The sequence below is a fragment of the Ambystoma mexicanum genome, chromosome 1q, assembly GCF_040938575.1.
Source record: "Ambystoma mexicanum isolate Mex_15411 chromosome 1q, UKY_AmexF1_1, whole genome shotgun sequence".
Classification (NCBI taxonomy): Eukaryota; Metazoa; Chordata; class Amphibia; order Caudata; family Ambystomatidae; genus Ambystoma; species Ambystoma mexicanum.
This window is the reverse complement of record NC_090922.1, coordinates 176,485,354-176,507,233: the sequence shown is the minus strand read 5'-3', so window position 1 is coordinate 176,507,233 and position 21,880 is coordinate 176,485,354. Positions and strand designations below refer to the sequence as shown.

General features: G+C 47.1%; 1 protein-coding gene across 13 annotated transcripts in view; it reads right to left on the bottom strand.

Annotated features, from left to right (window-relative positions):
• Nucleotides 1-21,880, bottom strand: part of LOC138526227 (T-cell-interacting, activating receptor on myeloid cells protein 1-like) — a 733,986-nt gene that overhangs the window by 468,562 nt on the left and 243,544 nt on the right. For 9 of the 13 annotated variants that reach the window (XM_069636702.1, XM_069636771.1, XM_069636734.1 and 6 more), the window contains exon 1: nt 1,991-2,261. The exons of the other annotated variants lie outside the window; for them this stretch is intronic. In XM_069636702.1, the coding sequence (XP_069492803.1) occupies nt 1,991-2,027 (37 nt within the window). In that variant the 5' untranslated portion in view covers nt 2,028-2,261. Of the gene's footprint in view, nt 1-1,990; nt 2,262-21,880 lie in introns of those variants that run through there. 13 annotated transcript variants of the gene reach the window in all.

Below are 21,880 nucleotides of genomic sequence, written 5' to 3'. Positions count from 1 at the left end.
CTTGAGAGGTTCTGACTCCTCTATCCAGAATATTGTGCGCATCTTTACTCTGGCTTTCTCAGCACCCGTGAAAATTACGCTCTTAGGGCCTCATCACAAGGTGGGCGAGCGGTAAAATGCGACAGTAACGCTATTACTGTCTCATTTACCGCTCTGCTCAAGCACAAGTTGGGCAGAAAATGGGAGTTTTGTCTACAGCTTTTTGCTGGAGGTAAAAATCTCAATTTTCTGCCCGTTTGTGGCACTATTAGCACAGCGCTAATTGCGCCGGCGCTAATAGCACCAAGAAACCCCATTGGGGACCCAATGGGAATGCAGATTTACTTCCCCCCGCAATTCAAGATCTGGCGCAATTTGCACCGGAACAAGTTGTGGTAATACTAATTGTGTTGGGCGGTATCCCGGAGCAATTAACGCCGGAATACTCATGATGAGGCCGTTAGTTCCAGAATGCAGAGTGTTTTCTCAATTTGAGGCCGTTAGTTCCAGAATGCAGAGTGTTTTCTCAATTTGAGCTCTCTCTCTCTCTCTCTCTCTCTCTCTCTCTCTACCACCGTCACTTCCACCACTAGTAGGCAGTATGTCTTGGCCTCACTCTCTCTTCACCAACAGTATTCATATTGAAATGGCACTGCTGGCAACGCCTCCACCCCAAATGAATTTGTTTCTTAATGGTTTGGTTTTTAGCCAGCTGCAGTACCTGGGACTGGGTCACTAAACCATAGGCATGTAATACATACTCCCAATAATGTCTTACATCAATATCTCTTCAAAGTAAATAGCGTAGGAGTGTGGTATGTTCAAGGCACAGCGAAGGGCCTTATTCTGGAGAACTTGTAATCTATTCAGGTTATGCTCAAAAGAGCCAAGGAATAGGGTATTACATTAATCCAATTTGGATAAGAGCTTGCCCTGTCCAGGTTCTGAGGTGGCCCCTCCCATCACCAGTTAGCCCTCCCACCCCAAAATGTAGGTTTTGTTGGGACACTGACATGGAAGGCCGAAGAGATCGCTGGTTAGGTGTCCTTCCCTTCTTTGAGCACAATTTGAGGGACACAGATTCTCAAAGTGAAAAACATGCGTTTCCCCCTAGTTTGACCCCTCGTTCCTGCCATGCTAGATCGCCCCCTGATCACACTTTTTTGGGGTGGTAGGTGGCTATCTGTTGTCATGTCTAATAAGACAGGTGAGCTGGCCATGGTGTAAGGAGGCACTCATTCTTGTGGGGAGCAGTGGGTGGCGGAGGGAGTGTAAGCCTCGGAACATTGCTACTGACGCCTAAACTCAGTGCCGGATTTCCCATTTGGCCAAATAGGCACCGGCCTGTGGGCCCCACTTCTTTGAGGGGCCCCACGACAACGGATACAAATAAAGCAGTGCAGAAAATTCAAAAGGTATTGGCAGACCATTTGCAAGGGGCCGCCCCGAGATTTCGACTGCCTAGGGGCCTCCACATGGTTGAATCCGGCACTTCCCAAACTGTGCCGCTGCTTCAGTCCCATAAACATGCGTATTGTATGCATGGGCGTTGCTAGCGGGTGGCTGAGGGGTCTTTTGGTTGTAGCCCTGGATACAAACTCATGGACTACAACCAAAGAGAGAGAGAGAGAGAGAGAGAGAGAGAGAGAGAGAGAGAGAGAGAGTCTAAAGCATGCACAAAACGACCAGCATGTGGGTGACAGGGACGATTCTCGCCTTAGCCCTGGCTATGAAGGCACGCGAAAGCGACGTAAACCTGCGAACATTTTTTGGTATAGCTCCAAATACACCATCTATTGCACGTGTGGCCTGCCTCTGCCGTCCATATATAAGGTGGGTGACAGACAAGCTGTAGCGGCCGATCACCACAACCAGGCTTATCCGTGACAGTACTCCCTTCAAAGAAAGCCCACATCGCCCCGTGCCCACTCCCCTCTCCCTCCTTGAAGGCGCAAGGGGTATGTGCCCCGGTCTCGCCCGCTTCCCACACCCCTGTGAGCTGGATACTTACAGCTAAAGATGAGGCAGGTGACGAACGCCGACGGCATGATGGCCGCTGGGTGCAGTCACAACCCAACTGCTGCGCGCCCTGAAGCTCGTGCTAGCGAGGAACTGAGGAAGAGGCTGCGAATGTCCCAACCGTACCCCTCTCCCTTCAAACCACCATCGTCCACGTACAGTAAACTTTCACAACAGCCTGCGCTGTTCAAGTGCCCGACCAAATCACAGAAACACAAAGGAAATTGGTGTCAGAGTGACAGATTTCCTCAGTCCCAGCTGCCTCTGAAGTGACTCAATGAGGAGAGTTCTATATTGCGGAAGTGTGTGGCTGGTGACCCAGAATGCTTGAGGGGTTGGAAACTAGAATTGCATTTAGTGTTTTGTTTAGGACGGAATAGTTATTGTCCTACAATGACTAGGTAATTCCAATCCTTTGGGTCATACTGCAGAAAAATGGCACGGGCGGCGCGAAAGAAAGACGGCTCAAATTAAGCTGCAATTCGCAATGTATGGCGAGTGAAAAAGAGAGGTCGAAGTGGGCAGGGACTAAAGGGTACGAAGTTCGGGAAAAAATCTCCATCATCCCTTGCCTTTGCCACCTGCAGCAACGTTGCTGGAATGTAAGGAATGGAATCTTTGTTGTTTTGCATCCCGACTCCTGGGGTTTCACACCGTAGCCCTGCCTAGAACACACTAGTGTCACATCTGGATGAGCTGCCATTTTGGCTATTTGACGAACGTGCTTGAGGTGTGTCTGCTGGTACTGGGTGAGGTGGGGGTAGCTATAGTCCTGGGCAGGGCCCGTAAGAGGTGCTATTGGTGGTGTGAATGGTGAGTGATTGGAAAAGGGAGGGTGCATAAAGCTGCATGCTTTGGGGGTAATGACTGAAAGTCATGGTGGCCATTTCCTCTCACCATTGATTGTACAGTTTCCAAACAGTGTTTGGTGATGGGGTGGGGGAAAGGCAGGATCCATGTATGGGGTTTGTATTGGGAGGAACGAGGACGAGTATGGGTTTCTGGGGGAGGGGGGGGGTCAAGCCAGAGAGGAACATAGTTGCACTACGTTTTCACACAATTCGGCCCCTGGTTAAAGGTTTTACCTGGGGTTGTAATTTGGGTCTCTCTCTCTCTCTCTCTCTCTCTCTCTCTCTCTCTCTCTCTCTCTCTCTCCCACCACTAGTAGGCAGTATGTCTTGGCCTCACTCTCTCTTCACCAACAGTATTCATATCGAAATGGCACTGCCGGCAACGCCTCCACCCCAAATGAATTTGTTTCTTAATGGTTTGGTTTTTAGCCAGCTGCAGTACCTGGGACTGGGTCACTAAACCATAGGCATGGAATACATACTCCCAATAATGTCTTACATCAATATCTCTTCAAAGTAAATAGCGTAGGAGTGTGGTATGTTCAAGGCACAGCGAAGGGCCTTATTCTGGAGAACTTGTAATCTATTCAGGTTATGCTCAAAAGAGCCAAGGAATAGGGTATTACATTAATCCAATTTGGATAAGAGCTTGCCCTGTCCAGGTTCTGAGGTGGCCCCTCCCATCACCAGTTAGCCCTCCCACCCCAAAATGTAGGTTTTGTTGGGACACTGACATGGAAGGCGGAAGAGATCGCTGGTTAGGTGTCCTTCCCTTCTTTGAGCACAATTTGAGGGACGCAGATTCTCAAAGTGAAAAACATGCGTTTCCCCCTAGTTTGACCCCTCGTTCCTGCCATGCTAGATCGCCCCCTGATCACACTTTTTTGGGGTGGTAGGTGGCTATCTGTTGTCATGTCTAATAAGACAGGTGAGCTGGCCATGGTGTAAGGAGGCACTCATTCTTGTGGGGAGCAGTGGGTGGCGGAGGGAGTGTAAGACTCGGAACATTGCTACTGACGCCTAAACTCAGTACCGGATTTCCCATTTGGCCAAATAGGCACCGGCCTGTGGGCCCCACTTCTTTGAGGGGCCCCACGACAACGGATACAAATAAAGCAGTGCAGAAAATTCAAAAGGTATTGGCAGACCATTTGCAAGGGGCCGCCCCGAGATTTCGACTGCCTAGGGGCCTCCACATGGTTGAATCCGGCACTTCCCAAACTGTGCCGCTGCTTCAGTCCCATAAACATGCGTATTGTATGCATGGGCGTTGCTAGCGGGTGGCTGAGGGGTCTTTTGGTTGTAGCCCTGGATAAAAACTCATGGACTACAACCAAAGAGAGAGAGAGAGAGAGAGAGAGAGAGAGTCTAAAGCATGCACAAAACGACCAGCATGTGGGTGACAGGGACGATTCTCGCCTTAGCCCTGGCTATGAAGGCACGCGAAAGCGACGTAAACCTGCGAACATTTTTTGGTATAGCTCCAAATACACCATCTATTGCACGTGTGGCCTGCCTCTGCCGTCCATATATAAGGTGGGTGACAGACAAGCTGTAGCGGCCGATCACCACAACCAGGCTTATCCGTGACAGTACTCCCTTCAAAGAAAGCCCACATCGCCCCGTGCCCACTCCCCTCTCCCTCCTTGAAGGCGCAAGGGGTATGTGCCCCAGTCTCGCGTCGTAGCCCAAAGCATCTAGGGAGCTGCAGGTTGCAGACCTCTGATCTAAAGGGAAAGGTCAATTGAACTAAAAGTGTATAAATGACTTTAAGACAAGTTCACTTACTGTGCATATATTAATCGGTGGCAGAAATTACCACACTGAGTGGTGCAAGGGAGCTGTACCTATTAACGTCGCACACGCACACACAACACACAACACCCGCACGCTCGCCCGGTCACTCAAAAAAAGTGTTCCACCCCTCGCCTCACGACCCTTGACCTCTGATGACATCACCGACAGTGATGTCATTTGACCCCACCCCAAAGTGACATCCTGGGAAGCGATGAAACACGATCTTTCACCCCTAGACAAAACAGGAACTGCAATCAAATCGCATTGTACCCAAGTACACTAAATTCCTGTGAATCCAAGCAGATGTCCAAGGCCAAATGATAATATGTTATTGGATAGCACTTGCGCTTAAGCGCTTTTTTATATAATAAATATGCATACAATGTCACCCAACCTGTGTTGGTACTCATTTATCGACCTAAGAAGGATGAAAGGCTTTTTGAAAGGAAAAAAGAAAACATTGAAAAAAAAATGTTTTTTTTTCTCAAATTATTTTTCTTCCAAACCGGCCCTTGCATGGCCAGAAACCAGCCCCCACTTCCCAGGGAGGATTTCGGCCCGGCCACTGGCCGAAAGGCAGAGGGGCCAATCCGACCCTGCGTGTTTACACTGTAAAAAAAACAGTTATCCACAATTTTTTTAAAGGGGCAAACGGTAAAACACTGACACACACAGATTGACATTTTTTTTAAAACACTGGAATAACACCCCCACAACAAACCTCTAAGAAAGGAAACTCTACATATAGCGTTGTGATATCTGAGGGAGAGAAAATGCTTTGCCACATTTCTCATCCGATCCAGTATGACAGCAAGCAGCCTTTTTATCTCCAACGGGCTTTTGTTCTCACAGGGGACTACGATAACTGGCACCTACCAATAAGGCTTGGAGTGCATGCTTTCTCTCCCTGATGGTCAGTAGGAAGGCCCCTCTCAACTGCTACTTCACCCACAAAATATATTTATTTTTATATCATCGGGGCACTGGGCTTACATTGACTTGCACATGTCAGTCAGTGGCTGGGTCACAGTTGCAGAGCCATTACTCTGCAAAACTCAGGTTTTAACAAAGCTAGAGAAACACACATGTATTTTCGAGGATGATGCAAACAAGAGCATTTTCCAGTCATGCACCTATGTTGTAAAAGTCACCTAAAAAGATTTTTCTGCTAGAAAGAAAGGAGTAATATTGTGAAATGTACTCTTCTGACCACATGCCAAAAGTGGCTAGACTTTGGGTGTTTAGGAGCACAATAAATGTCCAAATGAAAACCACTCCTGTTCACAGAGAGGTGCTATCTTACCTCCCAATGGGGGAGTCTGTGTTACAAAGAAAAAACAGGTTTGAAATGTTGGTGTACTTTTGTAGAACGAAGGAAGCTACAGTTATTGCAACAGCCATTCCTGATTTTAGGGGCCTATCTCCATCTACCTAGTCAGAGTCCCCAGGTTGGTTTGGTTTTGTTCACCCTACCGCTCCAGAAAAGGATCAGGTGTGTGGTTTTGACTCACCTCTCAAGCGCTCTTAAATATTGTTGATTGCCACCATATCTGCTGTTAGTCAATTGGAGCAAATAAACACCATTCTATTAAACCTGACCATTCAATGGTTTATAACACTAGCTGTAATCATAACGAATGCAATATAAAAAATATATAATATGTAATATTATTTCTCCAGAAGTGGATCGTTCATAGATTCAAATGCTGCTGAATATTCTCGGTTGTCAGGCTGGAAATTCTCAGCTGTGCTCTATCAGCTTTCTTTCGGCTGTTTCATGATGGCTTCCGGGGCAAGTGATGGGTGCCTGATTTAATAGTCCTCTTTAAAGTTCACACTTCAATTAAATCTTTGAGAGTCATTTCACCACTGTGACGGCTGTGGCAGCACTTCAGAGGGTGGCCGACTGTTGCAGCCCTTCAGAGGGTGGCTGACTGTTGAAGTGGCCCACTAGGAGTCCCCACTACGAAGTTCCATGGCCCAGAAATCCCCTTTTAAATTGTAGCCTGTAGGCTCACGAGAGATGAAAGCTCCCTCTGCCCAGACCATGGGCCTCATTGGTAGTTTGCTGGTTCAGAAACAAGGGTGCCAGTAAGCTCACCGGCACCCTTGTTTCCGGATCGGCAAACTCTGAATCTGCCAGCCGAGGCCGCTGTCCCTGACAGGTCTGACCCTGCCAGGTGCAGCAGCCACGGTAGGCAGAGCTATCACGGAAGCACCGGCACCATTAGCAACGGTGCCAGTGCTTCATTGTCCCCGCTCCCATAGAGTCCTATTGGATTCTATGGGAATAGGGATTTACAATTTACTGGCGCCTGACTTCCCAAGCCACCAGACTCATAATCAGCCATTGGCACTGGGAAATTAGGCGCTCGTAATGAGGCCCCATGTCTTTCAAGATTAGAAAGAACTTGCTCACGTTAAGCAATCAAAGGGAAAACATTGCATCAACCCAGACAAGGGATTTGTTACTTTGTTCTCTCCAGCATTGCCTCCAAGGAAATATAATATGAAAGCCTGTGCAACCCATGGGAATATAATATGTCAGTTTCTTTCTTTGCTGGGAGAAATAGAACGGGAAAAACGCACGTTTTATATGCAAAATTAAAATGAATCTTCCATTGTTTCCCAGCTCAAACACATACAGTCCTCCAAACTTATCAACCAGAGGATTTCTCTAAGAAAAACACATTCTAAACACACAAAGGAGCAAAGAGAGGCACAGGCAGCCTCAGGAGAGATCACAGGGGAGGGGGATGAGCGTGCATTCATTGTACAGGCAGATTTAGAATCCAAAATGGCTGCTGCCATCAGCCCTGGGTAGAACTAGCAACAGGAAGGTTGGAATGCCTGACACACGCCAATTCAAGAGCCTAGTTTGGAAGCGAAACGCAGAGAATGGAAGAGCTCGAAAGAAGGCAGATCCTGGGAGACACCAAGACATGGAACCTGGCAACTATCAGTCAGTCAGTCCTGGTAGGAGCTTTGAGGTGGAAGGCAGATGCTGGGAGGCCCAAAGTAGTATTGAGACTTAGCCAGAGGAAGTCAACCCTGCAGCGTGCTGGCCAGTGGAGAGCACCAGACCCTGGGAGAACTGGAGGAAGAATGCCATGCTAAGAGGCATATTGGAAGAAGTATGGAACAATGTAGTGTGAGGAACCTGAGGGTGTCCTCCTGTCTACTCACATTGGATCTTACTCTCAGGTGGTCAGGGAAATGTCATCACTTTTGGATCCCGAACCTGGGGGTGGATATGCGAGAGAGGATCAGCTGGGTGGAAGGACCTTGGGGATTGGGAAGAGGATGTATTCAGGTGAGACATGGTATCCTCTCTTTCCCTGAATTCGAATAGTCTTACCCTCCCCATGCCTTGGTAGGGTATTGTCAGTCTTTATCCCTTCTCTGCGCATCAACTGTCCCACAATCATATGTCTTTATGGTTGGGACAAGGACGAGACAACTAGGAGTAATGCACACTTCTAGTCAATTTCACCACTTTGGTACTGAGATGAGGAAGAGGACCATGGAGGAAAACAACTTAAGGTTCAGGCATGTCCCAATAATAAGTGCAGGTGTGGTCAGGCAAAGAACTTGCACCTGAAACCAATTAAGCGGCCACAGGTGAATAAAATGAGAAACCGGCAGAGAGGAAGGAAGAACCTGCCGGTGAGAAGGAAGCAGCTGCGAGGTGAGGTGCATGGCAAATAGGGGCATGCGGAGAGGACGCTGTGTATTACAGAGGGGTCAGAGGTGTAATTACCTGAACGGGCTGTGAGAAGGCCATAGCCCATGCAGTTCCCTATGCTGCGTGTTCCCAGCTGGAACTGGAGAACACACTAGAATGCGAATTGCCGTTGGCTGCTGCCACGTAGTTCACAGGTGTAGAGTGCTGCTCACTGGAATTCCCAACGCATACCCCGGAATCAAGTGGAAGCAGTATGAAAGACAGAAGAAGCCCAGAGGCACAGCCAAGCACCGGTTAGTTTGGAAAAGGGAACACTCATGCCAGATCACTCCAGGGGCGGGAATTGGACATTTGCTATTACCGATCGAACTGAAACTTCTAAGAATAGGGTTTGGAGACCTAACGGAAGAATATTGAATAACAAAAAAACTTCCAAGTATTTTATGAAATGCAACAACGTTTATTGAATAGCAAACTAAAGAGAAGATATGGAAATTATGTGAAAATACAGCACAAATGGAAAGTGAATGATGTGCCGTCATGAACGCTGTGACAACTGTTAAAAAGCATTTATGAACAAAGTGAAAGCCTGTAAAGAGTATTTGTGAATTAAGTGAAAAGCAAGTGTGAAAGACAAGCAGGTGAACTTTAATGGACAATTTGGTGGTGGAAAAGAATGAACACCACATAATGTATTGAATACAAGTTGTGGACAAGCCAAACGTTGGCCAAGGAGAAAATTACATCAAATGTGAATTACTGACACAGATACAGGGAGAAAACATGCATTGGCCAAAGGAAACCAAGAGGATCATAAAGTGCCAAGGGGCAGCGCAAATCCACAACCATTAATCTGAATGTGAGAATTTGTTAGCCATACAAAAAACAAGACTCAGAAGCATACTGCCACGGTATAGCGCTCACAGTGGTTGCTGCGGCAACGCTGGTGGCTTCTGCACCGTGTATCTGTGTGGATGGGTCAGAAGATATCGAACATGGTGCCCAGACCGGGCAGCAGCGCAATAGTAGTTTCACATATGCACGACACGTCGGATGCACTGTCCAGGAAGAGATGCATTTAAATAAAAGGCTTTCGGCTCTGGTGCTCAGCTTGACACTACTTTCATAGGTTGGTGCTTCCTGAGTACCCATGACCCTTATCTCATATGTAGTGTGATTGTGATACGAATGCCTGGATTTCAAGCTATCTCTTCTCTGTCTTTATACCACCATCAGTGCTCCCAGCCCTCTGCCTGTTTCCCGATCCTTCCTCTGCAGTCCTTGAGTGAACCAACATCATTGAAACCCTGTGCTTCACCTCCGAGCAGCTTTGATCTCTGCAGTGATACATGCCTGTAATCAACCTTTGACTCTTCAATCCTGAACTCTGTTTTCTTCCCCAGACGGTTTGCCTGTGACCAATTCTCTCTGTGACTACAGACTCTCTGTGACTACAATCTTCCAGAGAGTATATGGTTACAGGGAGATCTTTATTATCAACAATCTGATCCAGATGCCATAAGCAGGTTAGTGTGTTTTTGATATTCTTTGGTGCTGAGTCTTACAAATACCCACATTGTGGGTAAGTGGCTCGGGAGGACTGCCATGATGAGTGAGAGATGAGAGACACACAACCACAGGGCACATTCAGCAATCTGATAAGAGCCAAGTGGGTTGCGATTGCTGCATCACCCTTTAAACCTTCACAGACCCACAGTAGAGAAACCAAGGGCTATTAAACAAGTAAGAAATATGCGTCCCAGATTCAAAATTCTAACAGAAACTACCAATGTAGAGTAAAGCACTAGACCCAGCGACAGGGGAAGATGATAAAAGGGCCCGGGAAAACCCAGTCGAGTGGCAGATCCATAGTAATACAGATGTAGCCTGCCCTGTTACCTTGTTACTAGGAGAGAGCTAAAAGAAAGAACAACTGAAGGCTGCTGCCTTGTGGAACCCTGCTAGGCTGCGGGAGAAACGGTTAGGTGCCAGGAGAAAACACAGTAGTGGAAGAGTGTACAACTTTAAAATACACCTCACGAAGGACAAAAACTCGCAGATCACCTTCTGGCATTTGAGGGTACCACAATCCCAGACTACCACATACAATCTGAAAGGTTCAGGGCATGCCTGTGGCAGGTGTGATTTAAGAGGTCAAGAGGGGCCTCCCACCCTGAAATGAAGAGCCCACTAACTGGAAACATCACCTGAGATCTACACGCAGTCCAGTTTTGCCTCATAGCAAGGACAAGTGGAGGACTCAAAAATCTCCTGCTAATCGGGGGTGGAATTTAGAGATGAGAAGTGTGAGAAACCAGAAGTTGTCTCACCTGCTAGTCCACCTGGATCTCTCTCTCTCAGGTGGCCAGGGCACAGCCATCGCATATGAAAACTGACTCTGGGGGTGGACCAGTGCGGGAGGATCACCTCGGTAAGGAGTCTTCAGGAGAGGGGGGAGGGAGTGGGACGCTGTATGGCGAGATGCAGGATCACTCCCCCTAAAAAACCTATACCCCATCCTACCAGGTAGGATACATGGGAACTTTACCCCCTCCCTTTCCCTTCACAAACACACCCACATGGACAGCCCGCCCTGGGGGAAGACAGACTCACACCCGAGCAGTGTTCCTGACATGTCCCGCTACTATGGTCAGACGAAGTCAGGCAATTACTGACACTCACACCTGACTTCAATTAAGCTTCCCCATACAGCTAAAAGGCAGAGCACGAGTGCACATTATGACCGAGGCAAAGCACACAAAGGAACAGCAGTTTTGAGTTGGCAGATGAACGGGTGGAGAAAGACAGCAAACCAAGAAGGGTTTGCAAGGAGGGAAATACACTTGACTTTTTCAGCAAGAAACAGTTACTTTCAAGAAACCTTTGAGTCAGGAAGCGTAAGGCCTAGAAACCAGACTGAAGAATCCTGCATTGTGTGTCGGAGATATCGGAAAACCTCTCACGTAACCAGCCAAGGTGGGGAGGAGCAGCAGCTGCCGTGATATCATCCTTGGCTCCCAGAACAATGAAGCACCAGAGAGATCAACACAGCCGGTGAATTGGGGAGACTGATGCAAGACAAGTCTGTGTTGAAGTCAAGGTTGCAAGGGGAAACATTGTATAATGAGTGCTGGAAAGAACATTGTTTAAGCACATGTGATGAAAGACTATAGCTATACTGCTAATGAATGTTTGAACTTGAGAAGGAAAGATACAATACCGTTGACCAGGTGGTCCGGCACCATGAATGTGCTCAATCGAAGGTCTACCGCCAAGAAGTGGCAGAAACGAAAGTAGAAGATTGATCAAAACATTGTGTGAAGTGAATCGAAGTGGTTTGTAATGGTTTAAGCAAAACCCATCGCACATTCGAATGTCTTTGATTTTTATATCAAGAGGAAACCGTAGAAAGTGTGATTACATGGTCCGAGCCCAAACGAGGGATACCAAATATGAAAATTGTGCTAAAGGGATCCAAACCCGAATGAGGGAGATCCCTGATCTGAGCCAGAACGAGGGAGACTAAGTGTAAACATTGTGGTAAAAGGGGGGTCCAATCTGGAAGGAGAGAGACCAATGATGAACACTGGAAACGAGAACTTGTGCATGTGAAGATCCTGATAAAAATGGAACTTAGATATAGGTTTGTTACGATAGGCCCTCTGCAGTAAGCAACTGTATTTTAGAAAAGAGGCTTTGGCAGAATGCCCTGACACCAATGCTTTGAACTGCATCCTCGTTGCAGAGAAGCCAGAGTGTGTGCGAAGCTCGAACGTGCCGCCTTGACCCGTGCTGAAAAGTTGGGGATGGGAAGCCAACTGCACAACCGTCCTGACATATTATTTCTTGAACACTTTTCTATGTGCATACACAATTGTCCCACACCCTTTTGCATTTAGAAGTAAGGATTGGCCATAGGTTTATTAGTATGGGCTTTTCTATTTGAAAGAGACTCAACTGGGACTGAGTTATTATAATTTGATGGTCGTAGCTTGTACCCATCCTTAGAATTAGGTTAGATAGGCATTCAACCAACTCATTGAAGTTCAATAAACACCCTTGAACTGTGATCACCTGTTTCTGTTTTCACTGTTTGATAGCATGCCTTCCTTACAGAAACCAACACAAGGAGTTTGGTTTAATGCTCTTGTCTTTTCCTTCCTTGTGACAGAGTGCCAGGAAAGTGTCCACAGGAGGGGACACCAGGTGACAGCAGAGAGAGAGTTTAGGAACCCAGATTGTGAGTAAACTACACAAAAATATGTTGCAACTTAACTTAGGGATGGATTTATGAAGATTAGGGAATTTCTGAACTATTGATTACAGGCAACATTGAACCCTTGCCCTTGTGTTGTACGGTAGGGAAACCGCAAGGCTGAGAACTTAGGGAAGCGTTCACCAAAAAGGTGGGATAAGAACCCCTTTTGGAAGTTGACTATCTTCAAACGTCCTCATCTCCCTGAGAAATCCTTCTCCACAACTAAAAATTCCAACAAGGATGACCAACATAAAGTCCAAAACTAACTCGTAATACCTTGTGAAGTGCATATCTTACACTTTTGATAAGAGATATTAGTTCTAGTTGTCACCTAGGGATCCCAAGACATTTCCCCCACAGTTTCCGTGTCGCAATTAAAAAATCAGATTAACATATAGTGATTTGACAGGGATTTCCAGCTAATTTTAAACTAGAAAATGTTCACTGTTAAAGCACAAATTCTTCAGAGTAAAACCACAATGATTTTACATCAAATACAATCTGAATCCACTGTATGCAGTTCATTCAAATACAATTATTTGCTTTGTAAACTCAACAGTATTTCTAGGAATATGACCCGTTTTGTGGTAAGGAGCACATTGACAAATGCATTTGCCATGTAATAATGAATACAATCAAATGCCATGAGAAATACCTTGTGTCTCACATGTGGAAACCAGAGCCTATTTTTTTTTTTCATTCTGGTAACACTGCGCTTTGAACAGCAAAATTTCAAATGCGGATAGTACAGATTAGCGGATGTTTTCTGCAGGCACACGGTTGCTTATCCTTGCAAACATGCATTGCTATTGAAAAGCTCCACTAAATTCCTTTGCACAGTACTCCGCCAGTTTCTGTTGATTTTTCAGCTCACATGTTTCAACAGTGTTTAACACAATACTAAATTGATTACATAGAGACATGTGTAATAGCTCAACACAGGTGTTTGCAAAACATGTTACAGACAGGACACAGGAAGGAGAGTAGGGACATGTCTCTCCAAAAATAAAACACTACAGCCAGCATGTTATAGCTACAAGAAAACCTGTGCAGGAACAACTGGGAAGATGCAAAGGTCTGGAAAAAACAATGGAGGACCAGCCTGCATGAGAGCCATGGGAGCGGGACAGAAGAAGGCCAGTGGGACAAGGAGAGTGCCAGAGGAGTGTGCCTCCCACTTTATGGGTAAAACAGAATGAAAGGAGACAGCCTCCTTGAATGAGTTTTTGCAAGATACTTTTAGAAGATTCTTTCTGGAACTGTGGGGATTCTGTTGTGTTGGACTGTGAGGTTTTAGTGTCAGACTTTGTGAGCACCATTTGGCGGGAGGAGGGATTCTGCTTCTTTTGAGTGTTAAATTATTAGATCCTATCCTCACATTAGAGACTGACACTTTGGGAACATTATCCAGCACTTTACATGTGGACATAATTATCATCCATGCTTCCTTTGAACAACATCCTGACACTATATGGGATAGGTACAAATATAACACTTGAAACATATCTACTTTTCCATCACTATTTCTCATAGCACAAGTGACGAGTTGGTGAGACCATAGAGCGACCTTGTTATACCACTTAGAGATTCAAATACCATCTCTTTATGAAACTGTTCAGGAGAATTCTCAGAAATGTGCTAAATCCTCTCTACCTTAGAGACCCCGAGCACTTTTGCTGGACTCTAGGACATTTTATTTTTTTTAACCTGGTGTGAGACATTTTTCCCACTCTCTTGTTTTTTTTCCTGATTTCAAATCTGTTTCTTTTGGTTTGCGGAGTTGGACAAACTCATTGTGGCACCCAGCACCTTCAGTGCAGTGGCACATGGAAGTCTTTCAGTTTTCCCAAAGGTTTAAATACCTTTCTCTTGGATAACTACCGTTTCCAAGAGCAGTGAAGTGAAATTGACTTTACTTACATTTGTAACTTTCTAGACCCAGCACATACTATCTTACAATAGGGTGCTGGATGGGTTACTTAGTATCCCATTTGTCTAGTTTTGCATGTATCATTTTTATGTTCCCCTTTCCGCAATGAATGGCTGGTGGCAGTGGTTTACTTTTAACTACCGCTGTTTGTTTTTACCTCGGGCTGCGTTTGCAGCTGCAGTACAGCACTCAAGTGTGCCATTTTTGTTAAAATGGCCTGGTCTTTTTTTGCCATTTCTTGTTGGAACAGTCTATCTTCAGATTTACTCTGTGTGCCAAACCAGGTTTGGTCCCTTTGTTTGTTTTGTCTTTGTCGGGATTCACGAGTGAAGCCCGCTTCTGGCTCCAGTATGTCTGGCAGGGGTAGGGAGGTACCCAAAACTCCCTGTGCTTAATCCCCTTGGTAACAGGAATGCACCCCAAGGAGATTGGCTGGCTGGCTATCCAGTAAGGACAGCCACCCTGCTGTGTGATTGACAGCTAGCCTGGAATGAATGTAAGAAACCTGTATAAAAGGTGAGGCTTTTTGGCTTGGAAGACAGAATCGACCACTGGACGAAGGAATCTGAAGAAGAACTTGGAAGAAGCGCCTGCTTTAACTCCTATACCATTGGTTTGCCCTGCTGCTATGCTGAAGCTCCGAATTTGCCTCGACTAGAGAAGCCCGGCAAGGACAACCTCTCCCCTTGAATTGGTGCGACCAATCAACTCCAAAGTAAGCCCGTGTGGACATCCTCTTGGAGCTGGATGTACTTCCACTGCTGCTGGAACTGAAGTGGCAGAGAGAGGAACACCAGATTGTGTGCGTTGCTTTTAAGTCAGACCCAAGCTTGTGGAAAATCCTCCGGACTCCCAGTAAGCAGGACTGGCCAAGCCTGAGCCACCTCAACAGAGTGCTGGACCCCAGATGCGCGGAATGTCCAGAGTGGTATCCGAGAGTCCACGGTGGTGCTATTTGTTGAGACGTGATGAGCTGCAACCACAAAGTGCCACTGAATAGAAGTTGGTCCTTTTCTGCAGCTGAATAGAAGTTGGTCCGTTTCTGCCACTGACCATCCCATTGCAGAGCAGGAGACCCCAGAAGTCCTCCCTGTTGTCCCCCCAACTGAGGCCCAGGAACAACAGGACCTGCAGAGCTGCACAGGAACAGAGGCCAGCTGGAACCATTTCTTCTAACCAAATGTACTGTACAGTCTAAGATAACTTACCTCTTGTTGTGTAGCCTTAATTGATCTCAGCTGAGACTTGTCTTGGTTGCTTCTATAGAGTTGCTTGCAGCGTCCACTACTCACAAGCCTAACAGCTTGTGGCCCTACATTGCTTCTACTTTTCCTACAAAGACTTCTAAAACATTGTGCAAGATTTTACTTACCTGCAAGAAGTGCTTCAGCTCACCTAGACTTTTGCCCAATTGACTTTGGCTGGCCTGGCTCCCTGAATGACCCTTCTCTCCTCTGCTTATGTGTTTTTCTTTTCTTCCAGGAAAGGGTAACTGACTTTGCATTGAGTTGTGTGATCTCTTGTTTTATTCTGAAACTTATTTTCTTTGACACTCAGTTAAGTAATGCTCTAATTGTACGGGTAATACATTAATGTCCACAGTGTCCTAACTATTGAAGTCACCTGATGGTGTAGGAAGTGTCTGTGTGCCATCCCAAATGTGGTGTTTACTGATTTAGAGAAACTCAGAGTGTGTATTTTAAAGTGTGTTACTATATATTGCCCCTTCTCAAGAAGGCTTATTCAAACGGACTGTTAAATTAATATTTGCTTAATCAAGAAACCTTGAGAGCAAGTGTTCATGTGGATACTTGTCAATCTGAATCTCTGTGTAACTCCCCTACTGCTCAAATTGACCCCTCTTGAGATAAGCCTGGCTGCTCAACCACACTACCAACCTGTGTAGTACAGGCTTATACCAAAGGTTGGGTTCCTATTGCCAGGAGGTCAAGGTTGTTTTAGTGCGCCCTAAGGGTACTGCTCAAAATCTTGAAACATAAGATAATATCTGTTGTTTGGAAAGATTTTCCCCTACAGCATGACTGTCCTGGAGTGGAAAAGTTAACCGCTTGAAGGTGTGAGCCCTGCGAAGTGTGAATTCCACACCTCACCATGGCTGAAGGTGAAAAGTGTTTATATGGTCTCTATCCAGCCCATGGTCTGAATTACAGCAAGATCCGACAAACGTTTCATGTTTGTCCCCCAAACAGACTTTCTTAAGCTTGCATGTGGAGAAGCCTTTGAAGGTTTTTTTTCAAACCAGATATTGGGCCTCATTACGACTCAGGCGGTAAGGGTTTTACGGCGGCGTAAACAGCGCCGACCCTTACCGCCTGAGTACGAGGTCCCTTAGCGCCATGGCGGACTTAACACCTGCTTTTAGCAGGTGTTAAAATCCATGGCGCTAAGGGACCATGGAGTTAATTACGCCACCGTAATTTACGGTGGCGTAATTAACGCCTTCCCCACTCCCATTATGCCCTATGGGGCAAAAATGGGAATGGGGAAGGGTAAATGGGGATTGGGGACTTACCACCCCGCCAAGGTCGGAATGGGGCGGTAAGTCCGCCAACCACCATGGCATAAACATAGTTTACGCCATGGTGGTAAAGTCACGGCCCAGGCGGTAACTTACCGCCTGGGTCGTAATGAGGCCCATTGAAAGATAGCCATGAAAGGCTGGTTTCTTATTTGGCCCGAATATCTGTCACAACATACACTGCATCAATCAGTTCAGCCTTGGTTCAACATGACAGTCCTTTGTCAAAGTGGCCCCATTCAAATGTTAGGATTCACAAGAAGGTGTTGAGGGAAAATATGAAGGGTGAGGATCCAAACCCACCTGAGAAAGGTTCAAATAAGCCCTTCCTGGCTTTGAAATATACCTCTACCTCCTCATCGATGGAAAAATTGAATAAACAAACCATATTCTGGATCCTCAACATCCAAATCCCTGTTGATGAGCCATCCTTCTTTAGAAAATATCACAGCACTGGCTTCATCCACATGTAAATCAGTGTCACCGAGTCATACATCATCAACAAAAGAGAAACCAACAAGAGCATCAACAACTTCGCCAATGGCCATCACATCAATGGGCCTATCAATCATACACCAGTCAGTGTCTTCATCCCACGAACGTATCAACAAAGATTCCACTCACTTAGTCAAGGAAAGCCCTGTCATTGACATGATAATTGGTGGTCCACTCCACTAAACTCATCAATGACTCATTCTCTGAAAGGGTTCACTCTATCATCCTAGTTGTCAGAAAATTGGCAATTGCGAAACCCATTCTAAGTGCACAGAAGTGCTTTGTACCCAAGTGACAAAGACAGAGTATGCTCTCTCTGTACCCATATGTTCCCCCCACCCTCTCAGAACCACAAGGTCCTACCTGAGGACTTCCTGGAGGACAATTTTCATCCCAAAATTGAAGGGCCAGAAGGACTTTTTCTCTGATGAGGAAAAGGAGTTAAACGATGCAGTCTGAGTGTGTATGTGTGATACTTCATGGTTTTAAAAAAGACTTGAGGCATCTTAGATCCAGGATTGGTCTCCAGCCCCCAATTTTCTCAAGTCCCAGCCTTTCCTGATCGCCACTTTGCAAAAATGTATGCGACAACACCCGGGCAGAAATTTTCTCCCTTGTCTGGAAGACACCTACTTCCACATTCCGATTCCCCCCCAAGCGCCAACGGTTGATTTGTTTCATAGAGGCAGACCCTACTTTTTATTTGAAGGTGTTTCCCTTCTGCCTAAAGTTGCCCCCCTGGGATCATCACCAAGTACCTAGCCCCAGTGGATGCCATCCTAGAAGGAGAGGGCACCCATGTCTACCCATACTTAGACTGGCTGATCGAGGCAACCATGAAGGAACAGGCTCAGCATGCTATGGAGCAAACAGAGATGTTGCTGAATTCATTAGGATTCTATATTAACTTCACTGAATCATTCAGGATTCTGTCCAGAAGCATTGTATTCCTGTGAGCCGTAATAGATACCACTGCCTCGAAATCAAGCTTTTGAAGGGATGGATTAAAGGTCTCCTGACCAAGATCCAACGTCTGAAGTCAAAGAAAGTTATGACAGTCCCCACATGCAATTCGCTTCTGTGCACACTGTCTTCCTGTATTTCTCTAATACAGAATTGCAGGCTACATATGATGTTACCACCTTTTACTCGAGGTGCTGATAAATGAATTAGTGAAATAGAAAAGCATACAGCAGGGGCTACCTTAGCAATTGAGGACATGAAAAGCTTACTAGTTAGTATCATAGGAAATTACACAAGTACAATTTGGGAGCACACAGGTTACCCAGGTGTCCAGTTAAAGAGTAACGCACATGATGCTGCTCTATTTAACACTTAATGAGACAATGGGCCTCATTACCAACATGGAGGTAAGGAAAAAAGGAAGGCGGAATGGTAATACCGGCATAGAGTACCGGTCTGGACCATTACGAGCCATGAACCTGGCATTACCGCCAACGCCTGTACCGTGCCCCTTTTTACCGGCATGCACGTGTACACGCACCCTTCGCGGCGGCAATACCATAATGCTGCTAACAGGAGGACATCACAAGTCACGCGGGCATGCACCTACTGGCATCCTGAAGGCAGTAAATAGAGCCTGGACGATGGCGGTATTACAGGCATCGCGGATCACCTGTAAAGAACAACTTGCTGCGTACCCAACTGCCACAGGTGCACACAATCACCAACAGGTGGAGGCAATGGAGCCTGTCCCAACACAAAAGGAGCACACCCACACACCACACCCCTTCCTACACCAACATGATCCCACTTGCTGTTGCAATCCTGGGGCTGGAGGACATGCCTGTACTGCTACACCAGCAACAGCAACAGGCAGCACAGAGGAGACGCAGGAGGAGAAGGAGGATGACACAGGCCCAGCAAGCCCCACCAGTGCAGGCAGTGGTATCACGTAGGCAGCCACCAATCCCTCGCATCAGAACCAGTCCATTCAACCTAACCCCTGTGCAGATCCACACCCTGTTCCAGTTGGACCGGAACACCATCACCACCATAGTGGACATGATACACAATGACATCATCAGTTCTGATTGAAATCCACACTGCCATCCCCCCTCTACTGAAGGTAGTGTCTGTGCTCCACTTCCTGGCCACAGGCACCTACCAGCACACAGTGGGCCAGATGCATGGCATATCACAACCTCTTTTTTCACGCATGCTGACCCAAGTGCTGGATGCCCTCCTGAAGCACACAAGCAACCACATATCCCTACCATGGACTGCCCAGGATCTCGCTGACACTAAAGTTGGCTTCCATGCAGTGGCAGGCATGCTCAATTGCATCGGTGCCCTCGACTGCACCCATGTTGAATTGGTGGTCCCTCATGCCATTGAGGTGGTGTACCACAATCGTAAGCTATACCACTCCATCAATGTGCAGATGGTATGTGACTCCAGCAAGAAGATCACACATTGTTGTGCCCGATTTCCCGGATCCACACATGATGCCATGGTGCTGCGGAACTCCTCGCTACCCTGTTACATGGAGTGACATGCTGGACGACGTGCCTGGCTGCTCAGTAAGTTGCCTGACAGGCCCATGGCAGTGCAGTGGGGGGGATGCATAATCCACCTGGGAGAGATTGGGGGGATGCATACTCCACCTGGGTGGGATTGGGATGGGGGGATGCATACTCCACCTGGGTGGGATTGGGGGGGAGGCATACTCCACCTGGGTGGGATTGGGATGGGGGGTGCATGGACAATGCACATACAGCAAAACACTGTGGCCCTAAACATCCCAACCTAAACATGACACATCAAAGCCATACACAAGACCAATGCTGCACACCAATGACAATATGCCAGACGTACAAACAGGCCACATCCCTCAATGCATCAACTGCACATCAACTGAGCATACCCTCTGCGACACAAGCCAGCTACATGCAGTGAGTATGCGTAATGGACATGACTGCAACAACGCACAACACAGGACATGCACCCATGAGTGGTAACAAAGAAATCCCACAGAGGGAATACACTGATTGTCACTGGCCCACCACCACAGTCGTACTGCATGCCACCATGGGAATGGCAACCAACGGATGACAAATCATGATTACACCTGTGCCAATGCTGCTAGTGGGAATACACACAGAGTACTATACATCACCAATATGGGTGCAAATACATTGTTCTGCATCCTCAGTACATCTGCAACAGCATACAAGTGAACACCCTGCATCATCTGGATAACGCAATCCACACCTGCAGACCATAGTACAGTACACATTGTGACAAATTAACCTGTGTGCATACATCCAGGAACATGTGCATGTCAACACCAAATAGCTGCAGCCATGACAGTGATTTCTACAGGTGTCAGATATTTACTCACACATACCTCATTGTGCTCCCATGTAGGTGATGGTGGCTATCCCTTGAAGCCGTGGCTACTTACCCCTGTATGGAACCCGCAGAACAGGCACGAAGAGGTGTACAATCGAGTTCATACCCGTACCCGTGTTGTGATCGAGCAGACCTTTGGCCTGTTGAAGGCACGGTTCCGCTGCCTCAGCAGGTCTGGTGGAGCACTACTTTAGGGGCCGAAGAAGGTGGGAAAGATCACCATGGTCTGTGCCATGCTGCACAACATGTGCATCCGGAGAAACGTACCACTGCCACCTGACATTGACCTGCAGGCACCGGGTGAGGATGAAAATGATGATGGAGGAGAAGCAGCACCCCTGCCAGTTCGCGATGCACAAGATGGCCGTGCTGTGCGCCAATCAGTGATTGGTGATTTCTTCTGAACTACTGGGATGCTGATGGTTCTGTGTTAGTACTACACTGGGCACTGGGATTGTGTGCATATGGACACAAGGTGTGCGGGGAGTTGGGCACTGTGCGCTGTCATGAATTGAATAAGCACACACAAAATGAACAATGTCCAGTCATGATATGATTTTGAACAGAACGGGTGTATTGGAAAGTAAACATTATTGTGGTTGAACCCTCCACCTCACACACATCGCACCCCTCCCTCCTGCCATCTCCCCCCAAAACCCCCAACACTGATGGGTGGACGGGGCAGTGGCAGGACGGGGCAGTGGCAGGACGGGGCAGTGGCAGGACGGGGCAGTGGCAGGACGGGGCAATGCTGGACTGCCCTCTGATGGGGACCACAGATGTGGACTCCCCAGTACTCCGACCTGTTGTTGCATGGGGCTGACTGGTGTGCCCTGTGTGAAGTGCAGAGGGCTTGGGGTATGTGGACATTCCAAATGGAGGTTGCGGTCCATATCAGATTGTTCTTCGATGTGGCCCTCTACATCTCTCAGGGGGGCTGAGTCACCTACCT